This window comes from Pinus tabuliformis, chromosome 2_1 (genome assembly GCF_031772625.1).
Source record: "Pinus tabuliformis cultivar Carrire ecotype Pingquan chromosome 2_1, CPIR1, whole genome shotgun sequence".
In the NCBI taxonomy this organism is placed as follows: Eukaryota; Viridiplantae; Streptophyta; class Pinopsida; order Pinales; family Pinaceae; genus Pinus; species Pinus tabuliformis.
In genome coordinates this window covers 975406581-975423062 of record NC_142299.1, presented here as the reverse complement: position 1 = coordinate 975423062, position 16482 = coordinate 975406581, and the positions used below count along the sequence as shown (strand labels likewise).

Genomic DNA, 16482 nt, shown 5'->3' with positions numbered 1-16482 from the left:
GGGAGTTTGAGTTATGTTCCCAATCTTTTGAGTTTTTTAAAGCGTGGAATTGAATCTATCTATACAGTTGAAAAACCATTTGACTAAAAAAATTACCGCACTCTAATAAAAACCAGAAAACATCTAATAATTACACTGCTCATACTTAAAGTCTCAAAGCTCGTTATTTTAATCTCCAATAATAAGATGAGTGCTACATCCACTTCTAAGGGAGAGCTTCCTGAGATGCCCATAACATTTGTAGTGAGTTTAAGTTTATTGTGAATTTCTAGAATATTCCGGATCAGAAAGCTACATGAAATAATTGACTCGACCATATCCATAGCATCCAAAAATATTCCGACCATATCCATAGCATCCAAAAATATTCCGAAAATGCCCGACATTTTGCGACTCTGCGGCCACTCTAATTCTCTCAGCACTGCTGGATCGCGCCGACGCACATGACATTGCGAGACTTTGAGGCAGTCTAATTGTCTTAGCACCGCCGGGCTGTACAAGTTTCTCCAGACTGGCACTGCTATTTGCGATTCTGCCACCTATAAATGCCATTTGGAATTTGAATCCCTTCAATGTCTCACGCCGTTGCTACTCTATAACTGTATAATGGCGTTGGTGTTGCTTGCAAAATCCTTCAACCTGTTCATTCCCTGCTCAATACTTCTCGCATTCTTCATTTTCTATGGCGAAGCGTCCGAAATAGCAAGCCCGCCAAACGTGTCCGCTCTGTTTGTATTTGGGGACTCGACCGTGGATGCAGGCAACAACAACTATATTGTAACCCCAACAAAGGGCGACCATGTTCCTTACGGACGGGATTTTACCGACCATAAACCAACCGGAAGGTTTTCTAATGGCAAATTAGCAACGGATTTTCTCTGTAAGTCTGTCCATAGAATTCTCAAAACAGAAAACCCTACTGTGAAGTTCTATGAATCGCCATTAAATTTATGTTGCTAGTACTTGTACAGCTGCAGCATTGGGACTGAAGGAGACATTGCCAGCATATTTAGACCCTGCGCTGACTTCCCAAGACCTAATCACGGGTGTATGCTTTGCTTCAGCGGGATCTGGGTTTGATAATGCCACCGCCGAGGGATCTGTATGTGCTAATTAGTTTTTTTTTTTTTTTTTTCATAAGAAAAATAGGCTGTCTTTTATATATTAAAAATAGGCTGTCTTTTCTGCTCATCCTGAGTCTTACAAAAAAAATAGATATTTCAACCTATCTCTTACATTAGCATAGGTTCCAGAATCAAAAGAAACTACAGATCTACCTGCTTCTTACATTAACATGTGATTCGACTTCCAAAAGACAGATTGCAATAATTACTAAACCTTCATCTAATTCCCAAAAAAAAAAACAGATTGCAGTCATTATTACCCCTTAATGAAAACATATTGCCAAAGCTAAAAATAAGTAAAAAGTAGAAATTAAGAAGTATTTATTAGGAAATTTGAATACTGCCAGTATCAATCTTGTTGTCTTGCTTTTATGTCGCATAGTGAATGACCACAAATGTTCCTATTACTCCTCTTTTGGAAAGTATGTCAGCAATATTGTTCAGTTTTTTGTATATGTGCTCATAGGAGATGTGTTGGAAAGAATGCTTTTTATTAGTTATTATCCTGACTATGATTAGCCATTATCTTTTTCGGCTTCATTTTCTTGATTAATATTGAATTTTTTTCAGTGATTATGTTTCGAACTAATCAGGGCCGCTATTATCTTGATTCATAATGTTGAGACTTTTAATTTTATGCTTCAAACTAATCAATATAGTTCATTATCATAACAAAATAATAATAAATTACAGTGATCAATTTTATGTTTTTATATTAAAAATTTCATTATGATAATAATAAACAACATTATTAATTCTAATACTAAAAATTTCAAAGTGATAAATCTACAGAATAAAGTTGTAAATAATTCTAATCACAAAAACCTCGATTCCAAATTAATTTCTGCCTTCTTAAGCTTCTCTATGTTTTCATTAAAAGGTTAATCACTTCTTTATTCGGGGCCTGTATTCTGGATCCTAATGTTTTTATTATCGAACAATGTTATTTTGCAGGCTGCGTTAACTTTATGGAAGCAGGTGCAGTACTTCAAGAGTTACAAAACGGCATTGGGAAAAATCGTTGGAGATGAAAACGCGTCAGCCATCATAACCAACGCGTTGTTTGTGTGTGGCACAGGCGTTAACGACTTTCTGCCAAATCGAAGGCCACTTATGAGGTTGGACAGTTACCAGGATTTTCTGCTGCAAGTAGTCGACAATTTCATTCAGGTAGGTACATGGATGGGGTCTACCTTTTCTGTTCTTCATTCTTTTTTTGTTCAGATTGTTTTTAGAATTTTATAAGAAGTGAAGTTTTGATTTTGAAATTTTGTCACACAAGATTAATATTAGTTTAATTTGTACAGTTTATATATTTTTTTAACTGGTTTAATAATAAAAAAATAATTAAAAATTAGAATTTATTTATTTATTTTAATAACACAAGATTTAGTTTAAATTGTATTGTTTATATATTTTTTAAATGATTTAATAATAAAAAATTAATTAAAAATTTTAATTTATTTATTTATTTTAATAATAAATTAAAATTCAATCTTAAAATATATGTTATAATATTAAGGACTATACTATTGAGTTTTTTTTCTTTCATATTTTTTAAATATAAAAATATAATTTTAAAATTTCTTATTTTTGCTTTTCTAAAGTCCAATAACATATTAAATTATTAAAAATATGATAATCAGTAAATCATTAATATTTTTTCCACATTAAAAATAAAATTTCAATAGAATCTAAATGATTTTTAGTTTTTAAAATTTAATAAATAAATTATAATCTCAATAAATATTATTAACCTTATTAATAATAAATTTATTTTAATATTCTTCTTATTATTTATTAATATTAATTTAAATGAGCTATATAAAATATTTTAAAATTTTCAATTTAACTTTCCAATTAACTTATATCCATTTGAAAACAAAATTAGTGCAAATTATTAGTACATGTAACACTACCCATAACATATAAGAAGCTGAACCAATTACTAATTTACTAATGTGTATTTAATATTTAAAATATTATTTTCAAAAAAATTATAATAGCAATATCTATTTTTAAGGTGAGAGCCAAGCCAGACACCAAATTGGTTTATGAGATCCCCTTGTTTGTGGGATGAGGGACTCTTCCCACCTTTGCACAGAGACTTGACTGCTAAATCTACAAAGGCATACATGCTATACCCCTCTGGTTTTGAACCTTTGACCTCTTACGAGAAAACACATGTTCTTAACCATTAGACCCACTCAAACTGTATAATATATCAGACTGAAACTGTATAGCATAATAATACTATATCAAATTTTTAAATCATATTTTATTTATTTCTGAAACTGTATAGCATAATAATACTATATCAAATTTTTAAATCATATTTTATTTATTTATTTTAATTTTATTATTAGCTTAAAATATCATTTATCTTTATCTAACTATTATTATTGTCTTAAGGAAATGTTTTTCACATTTACTTTTAAGATTTTTTAATTCATTGGACTGCACACCATATTTAAATAAAATTGAGATTTTGGGTCTGAAACTCTTATATCTCTGATTAAATTAAAATACATTTTACAAACTTTCTCTCTGTAAATATATTAAAAAACCTTCTTTTCATATTATCATTTCACGGTCTCATTGGATTTTAAAACTTCCCAATCATTGAATATACTGTGGTATTGGCTAACTTATGAACCAAGTAAACCCGATAAACCAAATTTAATACTATTTATGGACAAAGCAGGAGCTATACAGCGAGGGTGCACGCAGGATTGCGTTCATGGCACTCCCTCCAATGGGTTGCGTGCCATTATTGAGAACTTTAGCTTTGAAGCAATCCCCAGGCAAAACGGTGGATGAACATGGATGCTTAGAAGATGAGAACCAGGTGGCGATTGACTTCAACGCAAAATTAAAATCAAAGTTGGCAGCCTTGCAAAGTCTTCGTTCAGACCTCAAACTCATTTATCTGGATATGTACAGCGTGTCTTTAGATATGATACACAACCCTAAAAAATACGGTATACTTTCTTTTCCCACATGCCTTTCCCTATTGCCATGAAAAACAAATCTGCAATAATTTTTTATACGCCTGCTGTTTAGACTGTGTAGTCTTAATATATGTAGTGCTGGTTCTGTGACAGGACTTGACATAACCGCAAGAGGATGCTGTGGGACGGGATTGACGGAGCTGGGTCCTCTCTGTAACCAGGGGAGTTTGACATGTCCTGATGCGTCCAAATATGTATTCTGGGATGCTAGTCATCCAACACAAAAAGGTTATGAGATCCTTACTCAACTTGTACTCATCCCAGGCCTGGCTTAATTGCCATGAAACTGAGAGATTGATATGGATCTGAATTGCTTTACAATGTCGTCCATCATTGTATTTAATTAACCACGCATCTCTACGTGCAACCTAGGCAACCAACAGACTGGGTTTAGGGTTTAGCTTAAGTTGCGTGCGGTAAATAAATCGCAATTATGTTGATTCCGGTGTGAATTGAGCTGTATTGAGTGTGAGAATAATTCTTGCACATGGAATAGGCTAATATTATAACAAACAGATTCTCTTTATAGATTAAAAAATGAATGAGATTGAATTTGATCCAAAGTTCAAAAGTAATTTTGAATTTTGATGTGTTTGTGCATTTTGAACCAATCCAAATTCTCAAAAGGGATTATTTATATTTAGTAATTGCGTCAAAGTTTTTCTTTATCTTTATTTTACTTTCTAGGTAAACATTTTGAATCGTTCAAATAAAAAATAAAAATAAAATAAAATAAAACGAAACAATAAAATTATTAATTAAAATAACAGTTTATACATATATTTATATATGCGCGGTGGATTTTGTTAATTATTTCACTGCGTTTAAGCATCACCACCGCAGTAGGCACCGCCTTAGCTTGCTCAGATTCGAACAGTCAACATCGCCTCCTTAGCTTATTCAGAAATGAAGGGGCAGCGCCGCCTGGAAAATTCAATATTTTAATGAATGTACCCGACTTAAATTCTGATATAAATATACATGCTCAACCAGAGTTCAAAGATCCCACTATCGGTTTTTGATATGTTAATTTTGCAGGTGTAGCTCCAGTTTATTGTATTGTCTTCTTGTTGTAATATGTTTCTTTCAATTGGTATGAAAGTCGGCCCTAGGCCTACTCCCTCACGGGAGGGCGTAGGGATGAGTACAGTTGATACTTTGAGATGTTTTCTTGTCCATCGATTGATGACAGTTGTAGCCGCATTTTTCTGCTTGTCATTTTACTCATGAAGAGTGTTGTGGAGGAGTGCTGTATAAGCACAAGTGTCGGACATTTTCGGGCAGAGTAATATGCAGTATGCGGAGCTAATTGTTGTGTGGCTCATTAAGCTGTGTTACGGACGTGCTAGAAGCTACTTCACATTCAATCGATTGTTTGAAATCAGCTAAGCTATAGAAGAGAAGTGTGTCTGCGAGTGGCGAGTGAGTCATGACGAGACGAGCGTTCACGTGTAAGACCACTTAACTCAACGACATAAATTCGTAACATGCGTTGTGTTCAATGTTAAGTGGGACTTTCTATGATTGATTTTATTAAGGCTTCACCCAAAAAAAAAATCGTGAAGCTTAAGGTTTTATTGTTTTTTATATATATCCAGTTTTTTTTTTAAAAAGATTTCTTTTATATATGAAAGATAATTAACAGATTTTTTAAAAAGGTTTTTTTTTTTAATTTCTTTTTCTTTTTTCTTTTTTTTATTTTAGGGTTTTATTGAAAGCAGTATTTTTTTTGAAAAAGAGTTTTACAAAGGAGAAATTTAAGGTTTTTTCAAAAAGGTATTTTTGAAGAAAGATGATTTTTTCAAATTTCCGGCTCCTACATGGAAGGATTATGATGTGTGGGCCATTAAGATGGTGACCAAGTTGCATGCACATGATGTCTGGGATTATGTATCGTTTGGGTTTTCAGAACCTAAGGATGAAGCAGAAGCACGAGCTCTCAGTAATGCAAAGAGAAAACAATACAACACAGACAAGAAGAAGAATGCACAAGCGTTGCAACTTATCCAACAGTGAGTGGACCGAGCAGTGTTCCAGAAGATTATGATCACGTCTTCAGCAAAAGTAGCATGGCATACTTTGGTGAAAAATTATATAGGTATGTCCAAAGTCAATATCGTTAAGTTGCAGAATACTAGGAGAGAGTTTGAAAGTCTGCAGATGAAGCAGACCAAGGACATCGATTTGTTCATGAATCAGGTCATAACTGTCGTAAATCAGTTAAAAATTTATGGTGAAGAGATTAAAGATCAAACAAAGGTTGAGAAGGTCCTCAGATATTCTTCTACCAAATTTGATGTTGTGGTAGCAACCATAGAAGAAGCCAAGGATTTGGCATCATTGACAGTTGATGAGCTGATGGGATCACTTCTATCATATGAGGCAAGGATAGACAGAAATAAGGATTCCACTTTAGAGACTGCTTTCAAAATTCGGGTTTCTATTTCTAGAGACAGAGGTTGAGGCAGAAGTAGAATGAGAGGTAGAGGATGAAGCGAAAGGTATGGTGGTCACAAAGATGGCCGGGAAGAGCAGGAACATGCAAGTGGAAGCAACTACAGAAGCTTCAATAATAATCAAAGAGTTGATAAATCAAAGGTGAGATGTTATTACTGCAATAAATTTGGTCATTATGCTCATGATTGCAGGAAGAAGATAGCTGATCAAGGGAACCAGAGAGCTAATGTCACTACAGAGAGTACTAACTCCATGTTCCTAGCTTGCCATACCATGCATGAACCTTTTGCTAATGAGTGGCTGTTAGACAGTGGTTCCAGTAACCACATGACAGGAAACAAGGATTTGGTTGCAAATTTCGATCAATCTGTGAAAACAGAGGTAAAGTTGGCGACTAACAAGACTGTGGAACTAGATGGCAAAGGAGTGGTCAACATTCTAACCAAGCATGGGGAGCCGAACACAATATTAAAGGTATATTATGTTTCTAGTCTCAAACATAATTTGATAAGTGTTGGTCAATTGACACAGAAAGGATACCGAGTTATCTTTCAAGGTCAAGAATGTGTTATATATGACAAGCCCCGAAGCAAGCAACTGATAGCAAAAGTGCAGATGACGAGGAACATACTCTTTCCTCTAGTTATGAATTACAATGATCAGGTTAGTTCTTTTACAGTTGCATGTTCTGATGATTATTAGTTATGGCACTTTCGATTTGGACACTTGCACTTTTCTGGTTTAAGATTGTTACAACAGAAATAGATGGTCAGAGGATTACCTCCCATCAAAGAACTTGCTAGTACCTATGAGTGTTGCATATTGGGAAAGCAACACCGTGAAAGTTTTCCAAAGGGAGTTGCATACAGAGCAAAGAAACCTCTTGATCGACAGATCAAGGTATTGAGGTTAGATCGTGGTGGAGAATATGACTCAAAGGCATTCCATGATTATTGCAAACAACATGGAATCAAAAGACAGTTTACAACCAGGTACACACCGTAGCAGAATGGTGTAGTAGAGAGAAAGAATAGGACACTTATGAACATGGTAAGAAGCACGTTGAAAGGCAGAAACTTGTCTAATGAGTATTGGGCAGAAGTAGTTGCATGTGTTATTTATGTGATCAATAGATCTCCTACAAAGTGTGATGAACATAGTACCAGAACAAGCATGGTCAGGTATGTATTGCAGTGTATCTCATCTCAGAGTATTTGGATGTGTAGCTTATGCACACGTGCCTAAGGAGCGAAGAGGCAAATTGGATGATAAAAGTGAAAAATGCATATTCACTGGTTATAGCGAGCAATCAAAAGCTTACAAATTGTATAACCCTGTCACAAAGAATACCATAATTAGCATAGATGTTGTGTTCAAAGAACAAGAGTCATGGAATGGAATTGTAGACAAAACAGTTAATGCACAAGTGCCACTGATGGAAGAAGATGATGTAGCATAAAAGGAGCAGCAAGAATCACAGGTGAAGACACCAAACAGAGACACACCAATAAGGACTCCAAGATTTTCAGAGTAGCATGGATTTTCAAGCAAATCAACAGATCAAGATTCTCCCAATAATCAATCAAGTGAAGAATCAAGCAATGGTAAGAGAAAGATGAGAAGTCTGAAAGATATTTATGATGATTTTGATGTTAGTTCAAATTTTGCATTGTTATTCCAACTTTCTTCGTTTGAAGAAGAAATCAGAGATGAAAATTAGGTGCAAGCCATGGATGAATAAATTGAAGCTATTGAAAAGAATGATACATGGGATTTGGTTGATTTACCAAAGGACAAAAATCTCATTGGTGCGAAGTGGGTGTACAAGACAAAGTTGAATGAAAAGGATGAAATTAACAAACTTAAAGCAAGACTTGTAGAAAAATGATTCTTGCAGCACCCGGGAATAGACTTTGGAGAAACGTTTTCTCTAGTAGCCAGATTGGACACTGTAAGAGCATTTCTAGCCACAACAACTCAGAACAAGTGGAAAGTATATCAGATGGATGTGAAATCAACCTTCTTGAATGGAATTCTAGAAGAAGACATTTATTTGCAGCAGGCCCCACGATATGAAGTCGAAAGTAATGAAGAGAAAGTTTACAGGTTGAAGAAAGTGCTCTATGGACTGAAGCAAGCACCTAGAGCTTGGTATAGCAGAATTGACAGCTACATGATCAAGAATGGATTTTGCAGAAGCAACATTGAACCTACCTTGTACACAAAGGTAAATGAGCATGGACAAATTTTGATTGTTTGCTTATATGTTGATGACATGATTTTTATAGGTGATTTTGAGATAGATGAATTTAAAGCATCCATGATGAAAGAATTTGAGATGACAAATCTTGGTCTCATGAAATATTTTCTTGGAATATATATTCAGCAATCTGAAAAAGGAATTTTTATTTGTCAAAATAAATATTCCAAAGGTTTGTTGAAAATATTCAGGATGGAAAATTGAAAACCTATTCCTACACCAGTTGCAACAGGTACAAAGTTAAGCAAGGATGATGAAGGATCATATGTCAATCCAACTCTATTCAAAAGATTGGTTGGAAGCCTCATGTATCTCACAGCTACAAGATCGGATATCATGCAAGGAGTGAGTTTGATTTCCAGATTTATGGAGACTCCAAAAGACACACATTAGAGTGCAGGAAAAATAATTCTGAGATACATAGTAGGAACTAGAGATTGTGGCATAATGTATGCAAGCATAGAAAATAAAGATTTGATTGGATACACTGATAGTGATTTTGCAGGCAGTTTGGATGATAGAAAGAGCACTTTTGGTTTTGTGTTCCATCTTGGTTCAGGTGTGATTTCATGGGCATCTAAGAAGCAGCCCATTGTGACACTTTCGTCAGCAGAAGCAGAATATGTAGCAGTAACATCAGCAACATGTCAAGCAATGTGGTTAAGAAGAGTATTTGATGGACTCAAGCAGAAATAACAAGGATCAACAACTATATATTGTGACAACACCTCAGCGATTGCATTATCCAAGAATAGTGTGTTTCATCATAAGAGCAAGCATATTGATACTAGATATCACTTTATTAGAGAACTTTTGAGCAATGGAGAAGTTCATTTGAAGCCTTATAAATCTAGTGATCAATTGGCTGATATATTTACTACGTCATTAGCACAAGATGTGTTTGAGTTTTATAGAAGAAACTTAGGTGTTGTAAGCCTAGCTGAGACATAGACCAGCAAGCATGTTTTAGTTGTCATGAGTCATGTTTTAGTTTAGAAGTCGTAATTAAGGGGGAGTGTTAAAATAAGATAATTACTCGTGCATGAGGAGTTAGCTAAACATAGAGAGTTAGTTAACTGAGTGATTGAGTGATTAAGTATTTGAGTGTTAGTCAAGTCAAGTTAAGTGATAGATGTTTGGCTGCATGTGCATGCATGTCAAGACGAGTCATTAGTCGAAAAGGATAAATACCCTTCACCAGTTTCATTGTAATCATCATGTTTAGTGATCCGCTCGTGTTTTATGTGTGAATTTATGCTTTGTCTCCTCTGCGTTTCCAACACTATTACCAAGTTTGTGTCCCTCGTGAAATTTTTTGAGTTTCGCTATTCTTTCCTAGTTGAGGTGCCTCATTCTGTAGCTGATAGGGACAATATCTCGGAAACATTAAATTATGTCCTCTTATTTAAAGCGGAAGAAGGCTCTCCTTCGTTGAATTTACTAGATGAATATGCGGAGAAATATGCTTGTTTTAGTATTGACCCATCTAGGGTTACTTCCCAGGTCAAAGACAATGGTGAAGGTCATAATAGTGTGCTGGCAAGGGAAATTTATGCTAACATCAAAAAGAAATTGTGAGCAGGTGGAAGCCCTTGCAATGTGAAAGTGTGTGTGGAGTTGGAGCGGCGTAGAATGTGTGACAAGCAACCCGAGTCAATATTTTGTCAGCATAGGAGTTGGAGCGCAAAGGTGTATGTAACATTGCATCGAACAAATTCCCTATGGAGAGGTCAGCACCTGAGTGGTTAGCGAGGAGCGAATTTCCTGTGGTTTGTAATTTGTTACAAGATCGTATGTAAAATTATGATGAGAAATATGAAGAAAAAGAGGGTTCTTCAAGCCACCATCGGTGTGCATAAGTTTAAATAATAATTAACAACCATCATAAACCTGCAAGTCAAACAGTACAACCACCAAAGGCCGGTATATGCCCACCCCACATGAGAATTTAATAAATTATGTCTATCACTAGGAAAAAATGTTTGGAAGACAGGTGGCCATTAATTCCAAGTATTACCATCATAATAGTTACATATAGTGGAATTCATGACCCCTGTAAAAGAGTTTAAGTTTAATTGTTATTTTCCAAACTTTTTAATTTGCTTATTAGTAATATTGCTCTAGGTGTTTTGGAACTTTCCAAGTCTCCTCTTAATATATTATCTACTTTTAAATCATTTATTTTTAAATTTTTAAATATATTATCTACTTTTAAATCATTTATTTTTAAATTTTTATACAGAGATTTGTAAAACACATATCTCTCTTAATTTACCTTGAAAAGGATAACTTCAATATTTCAGAATTCTTTATAATTTAATAAAATATAAAGCAATATTTTCAAACTAAATGTTGTCAAATTTGATGAGATATCTCAAAGTCTTATACCAAATTTACTGGTGTAGTCCAACCAGTAGAAATTTCTATACGGTGTTAGATATATTTTGCATATTAAGAGATTTCCTTAATTTTTTTTAGCCAGTTATTATCGATAATGAGGTTGGAAGTGCGATATACGTGGCTGATATGAAAATTTGAACCCATCCTTAATGCGTGGTATATAAAAACACACGAAGACTTCAATTTGATTGGTCATCCTGTCCCGAACCACTTACTAAGGAAGATCTGGCATCCACCTTCTGTCCGCGCAGTGAAATCTATTTAATGAAGCATCGAGATTTTTCTAGGTTGTATCGATCTTATTTCCTATGCTTTACTCTCTGACACAGACAGGTACAGACACGCAATGATATAAAGTCAATGAGAGATCATTATTTTACCACTTTGTATTACAGACATAAAACAACGTGGGTCACAAATTCATCCAATTGGGTTACGTAAAGGATGGAGGGTCGGAAGTTTTGGAGTTTTTCCGGGTTTATTTTTTGGTTTAATTTTTTTTAGAATTTATTAGATATTTGTTTGAATCTGTTAGGGAGTTTGAGTTATGTTCCCGATCTTTTGTGTTTTTTAAAGCGTGGAATTGAATCTATCTATACAGTTGAAAAACCATTTGACTAAAAAAATTACCGCATTCTAATAAAAACCAGAAAACATCTAATATTTACACTACTCATACTTAAAATCTCAACGCTCGTTATTTTAATCTCCAATAATAAGATGAGTGCTACACCCACTTCTAGGGAGAGCTTCCTGAGATGCCCATAACATTTTGTAGTGAGTTTAAGTTTATTGTGAATTTCTAGAATATTCCGCATCAGAAAGCTACATGACCATATCCATAGCATCCAAAAATATTCCGACCATATCCATAGCATCCAAAAATATTCCGAAAATGCCCGACATTTTGCGACTCTGCGGCCACTCTAATTCTCTCAGCACTGCTGGATCGCGCCGACGCACATGACATTGTGAGACTTTGAGGCAGTCTAATTGTCTTAGCACCGCTGGGCTCTACAAGTTTCTCCAGACTGGCACTGCTATTTGCGATTCTGCCACCTATAAATGCCATTTGGAATTTGAATCCCTTCAATGTCTAACGCCGTTGCTACTCTATAACTGTATAATGGCGTTGGTGTTGCTTGCTAAATCCTTCAACCTGTTCATCCCCTGCTCAATACTTCTCGCATTCTTCATTTTCTATGGCGAAGCGTCCGAAATAGCAAGCCCGCCAAAGGTGTCCGCTCTGTTTGTATTTGGGGACTCGACCGTGGATGCAGGCAACAACGACTATATTGTAACCCCAACAAAGGGCGACCATGTTCCTTACGGGCGGGATTTTACCGACCATAAACCAACCGGAAGGTTTTCTAATGGAAAATTAGCAACGGATTTTCTCTGTAAGTCCGTCCATAGAATTCTCAAAACAGAAAACCCTACTGTAAAGTTCTATGAATCGCCATTAAATTTATGTTGCTAGTACTTGTACAGCTGCAGCATTGGGACTGAAGGAGACATTGCCAGCATATTTAGACCCTGCGCTGACTTCCCAAGACCTAGTCTCGGGTGTATGCTTTGCTTCAGCGGGATCTGGGTTTGATAATGCCACCGCCGAGGGATCTGTATGTGCTAATTAGTTTTTTTTTTTTTGTTTTCATAAGAAAAATAGGCTGTCTTTTATATATTAAAAATAGGCTGTCTTTTCTGCTCATCCTGAGTTTTACAAAAAAATAGATATTTCAACCTATCTCTTACATTAGCATATGTTCCAGAATCAAAAGAAACTACAGCTCTACCTGATTCTTACATTAACATGTGATTCGACTTCCAAAAAACAGATTGCAATAATTACCAAACCTTCATCTAATTCCAAAAAACAAAAACAGATTGCAAACATTATTACTCCTTAATGAAAACATATTGCCAAAGCTAAAAATAAGTAAAAAGTAGAAATTAAGAAGTATTTATTAGGAAATATGAATACTGCCAGTATCAATCTTCTTGTCTTGCTTGTATGTCGCATAGTGAATGACCCCAAATGTTCCTATTACTCCTCTTTTGGAGAGTATGTCAGCAATATTGTTCAGTTCTTTGTATATGTGCTCATAGGAGAGGTGTTGGAAAGAATGCTTTTTATTAGTTATTATCCTGACTATGATTAGCCATTATTTTTTTGGCCTTCATTTTCTTGATTAATATTGAATTTTTTTAGTGATTATGTTTCGAACTAATCAGGGCCGCTTATTATCTTGATTCATAATGTTGAGACTTTTAATTTTATGCTTCAAACCGATCAATATAGTTCATTATCATAACAAAGTAATAATAAATTACACTAATTAATTTTACGTTTTTATATTAAAAATTTCATTATGATAATAATAAGCAACATTATTAATTCTAATACTAAAAATTTCAATGTGATAAATCTACAGAATAAAGTTGTAAATAATTCTAATCACAAAAACCTCGATTCCAAATTAATTTCTGCCTTCTTAAGCTTCTCTATGTTTTCATTAAAAGGTTAATCACTTCTTTATTCGGGGCCTGTATTCTGGATCCTAATGTTTTTATTATCGAACAATGTTATTTTGCAGGCTGCGTTAACTTTATGGAAGCAGGTGCAGTACTTCAAGAGTTACAAAACGGCATTGGGAAAGGTCGTTGGACATGAAAACGCGTCAGCCATCATAACCAACGCGTTGTTTGTGTGTGGTACAGGCGTTAACGACTTCATGCCAAATCGAAGGCCACTTATGAGGTTGGACAGTTACCAGGATTTTCTGCTGCAAGTAGTCGACAATTTCATTCAGGTAGGTACATGGATGGGGTCTACCTTTTCTGTTGTTCATTCTTTTTTTGTTCAGATTATTTTTAGAATTTTATAAGAAGTGAAGTTTTGATTTTGAAATTTTGTCACACAAGATTAATATTAGTTTAATTTGTACAGTTTATATATTTTTTTAACTGGTTTAATAATAAAAAAATAATTAAAAATTAGAATTTATTTATTTATTTTAATAGCACAAGATTTAGTTTAAATTGTATTGTTTATATATTTTTTAAATGATTTAATAATTAAAAATTAATTAAAAATTTTAATTAATTAATTAATTTTAATAATAAATTAAAATTCAATCTTAAAATATATGTTATAATATTAAGGACTATACTGTTGAGTTTTTTTTCTTTGATGTTTTTTAAATATAAAAATATAATTTTAAAATTTACTTTTCTTAAAGTCCAATAACTTATTAAATCATTAAAATTATGATAATCACTAAATCATTAATATTTTTTCCACATTAAAAATAAAATTTCAATAGAATCTAAATGATTTTTAGTTTTTAAAATTTAATAAATAAATTATAATCTCAATAAATATTATTAATCTTATTAATAATAAATTTATTTTAATATTCTTCTTATTATTTATTAATATTAATTTAAATGAGCTATATAAAATATTATAAAATTTTTAATTTAATTTTTCAATTAAATTATATCCATTTGAAAACAAAATTAGTGCAAATTATTAGTACATGTAACATTACCCATAACATATAATAAATCTACAAAGACATACATACTCTACTCCCTCTGGTTTTGAACCTTTAACCTCTTACAAGGAAACGCATGCTTTTAACCATCAGACCCACTCAAGCTGTATAGTATATCAAGCTAAAACTGTATAGTATAATAATACTATATCAAATTTTTAAATCATATTTTATTTATTTATTTTAATTATATTATTAGCTTAAAATATCATTTATTTTTATCTAACTATTATTATTGTCTTACAGAAATGTTTTTCACATTTACATTTAAGATTTTTTAATTCATTGGACTGCACACCATATTTAAATAAAATTGAGATTTTGGGTCTGAAACTCTTATATCTCTGATTAAATTAAAATACATTTTACAAACTTTCTCTCTATAAATATATTAAAAAACCTTCTTTTCATATTATCATTTCACGGTCTCATTGGATTTTAAAACTTCCCAATCATTGAATATACTGTGGTATTGGCTAACTAATGAACCAAGTAAACCTGATAAACCAAATTTAATACTATTTATGGACAAAACAGGAGCTATACAGCGAGGGTGCACGCAGGATTGCGTTCATGGCACTCCCTCCAATGGGTTGCGTGCCATTAGTGAGAACTTTAGCTTTGAAGCAATCCCCAGGCAAAACGGTGGATGAACATGGATGCTTAGAAGATGACAACCAGGTAGCGATTGACTTCAACGCAAAATTAAAATGAAAGTTGGCAGCCTTGCAAAGTCTTCGTTCAGACCTCAAACTCATTTATCTGGATATGTACAGCGTGTCTTTAGATATGATACACAACCCTAAAAATTACGGTATACTTTCTTTTCCCACATGCCTTTCCCTATTGCCATGAAAAACAAATCTGCAATAATTTTTTATACGCCTGCTGTTTAGACTGTGTAGTCTTAATATATGTAGTGCTGGTTCTGTGACAGGACTTGACATAACCGCAAGAGGATGCTGTGGGACGGGATTGACGGAGCTGGGTCCTCTCTGTAACCAGGGGAGTTTGACATGTCCTGATGCGTCCAAATATGTATTCTGGGATGCTAGTCATCCAACACAAAAAGGTTATGAGATCCTTACTCAACTTGTACTCATCCCAGGCCTGGCTTAATTGCCATGAAACTGACAGATTGATATGGATCTGAATTGCTTTACAATGTCGTCCATCATTGTATTTAATTAACCACGCATCTCTACGTGCACCCAAGGCAACCAACAGACTTGGTTTAGGGTTTAGCTTAAGTTGCGTGCGGTAAATAAATCGCAATTATGTTGATTCCGGTATGAATTGAGCTGTATTGAGTGTGAGAATAATTCTTGCAGATGGAATAGGCTAATATTATAACAAACAGATTCTCTTTATAGATAAAAAAATGAATGAGATTGAATTTGATCCAAAGTTCAAAATTAATTTGAGTTGTGATGTGTTTGTGCATTTTGAGCCAATCCAAATTCTCAAAAGGAATTATTTATATTTAGTAATTGCGTCAAAGTTTTTCTTTATCTTTATTTTACTTTCTAGGTAAAACATTTTGAATCGTTGAAATTATATATATAAAAAAAAATGAAATAAAACAATAAAACTATTAATTAAAATAACAGTTTATACATATATTTATATATGCGCGGTGGATTTTGTTAATTATTTCACTGCGTTTAAGC

The 16482-nt window shown here is 33.6% G+C and overlaps 2 protein-coding genes across 2 annotated transcripts; both read left to right on the top strand.

The window, feature by feature from the left end:
• Positions 1-225: 225 nt before the first annotated feature.
• LOC149203891 (GDSL esterase/lipase At1g06990-like) lies at positions 226-4674 on the top strand. Its single transcript, XM_089400267.1, has 5 exons — positions 226-880; positions 972-1102; positions 2079-2294; positions 3829-4105; positions 4229-4674. The coding sequence occupies exons 1-5, from the start codon at positions 607-609 to the stop codon at positions 4408-4410; spliced, it is 1080 nt and encodes a 359-aa protein (XP_089256393.1). The 5' UTR covers positions 226-606; the 3' UTR covers positions 4411-4674.
• A 7460-nt stretch (positions 4675-12134) lies between these two features.
• LOC149203890 (GDSL esterase/lipase At2g42990-like) lies at positions 12135-16219 on the top strand. The gene is made up of 5 exons (XM_089400266.1): positions 12135-12652; positions 12744-12874; positions 13850-14065; positions 15350-15626; positions 15750-16219. Exons 1-4 carry the CDS (start codon positions 12379-12381, stop codon positions 15524-15526), a joined length of 798 nt encoding a protein of 265 aa, XP_089256392.1. The 5' UTR covers positions 12135-12378; the 3' UTR covers positions 15527-15626; positions 15750-16219.
• The last annotated feature ends 263 nt before the right edge of the window (positions 16220-16482 follow it).

Coding starts and splice junctions, on each gene's coding strand:
- LOC149203891 (XM_089400267.1), top strand. CDS start 607: ATGGCGTTGGTGTTGCTTGCAAAATCCTTCAACCTGTTCATTCCCTGC. Junction 1,103..2,078: donor ATGCCACCGCCGAGGGATCT/GTATGTGCTAAT, acceptor GTTATTTTGCAG/GCTGCGTTAACTTTATGGAA. Junction 2,295..3,828: donor TAGTCGACAATTTCATTCAG/GTAGGTACATGG, acceptor TGGACAAAGCAG/GAGCTATACAGCGAGGGTGC.
- LOC149203890 (XM_089400266.1), top strand. CDS start 12,379: ATGGCGTTGGTGTTGCTTGCTAAATCCTTCAACCTGTTCATCCCCTGC. Junction 12,653..12,743: donor ATTAGCAACGGATTTTCTCT/GTAAGTCCGTCC, acceptor GTACTTGTACAG/CTGCAGCATTGGGACTGAAG. Junction 14,066..15,349: donor TAGTCGACAATTTCATTCAG/GTAGGTACATGG, acceptor TGGACAAAACAG/GAGCTATACAGCGAGGGTGC.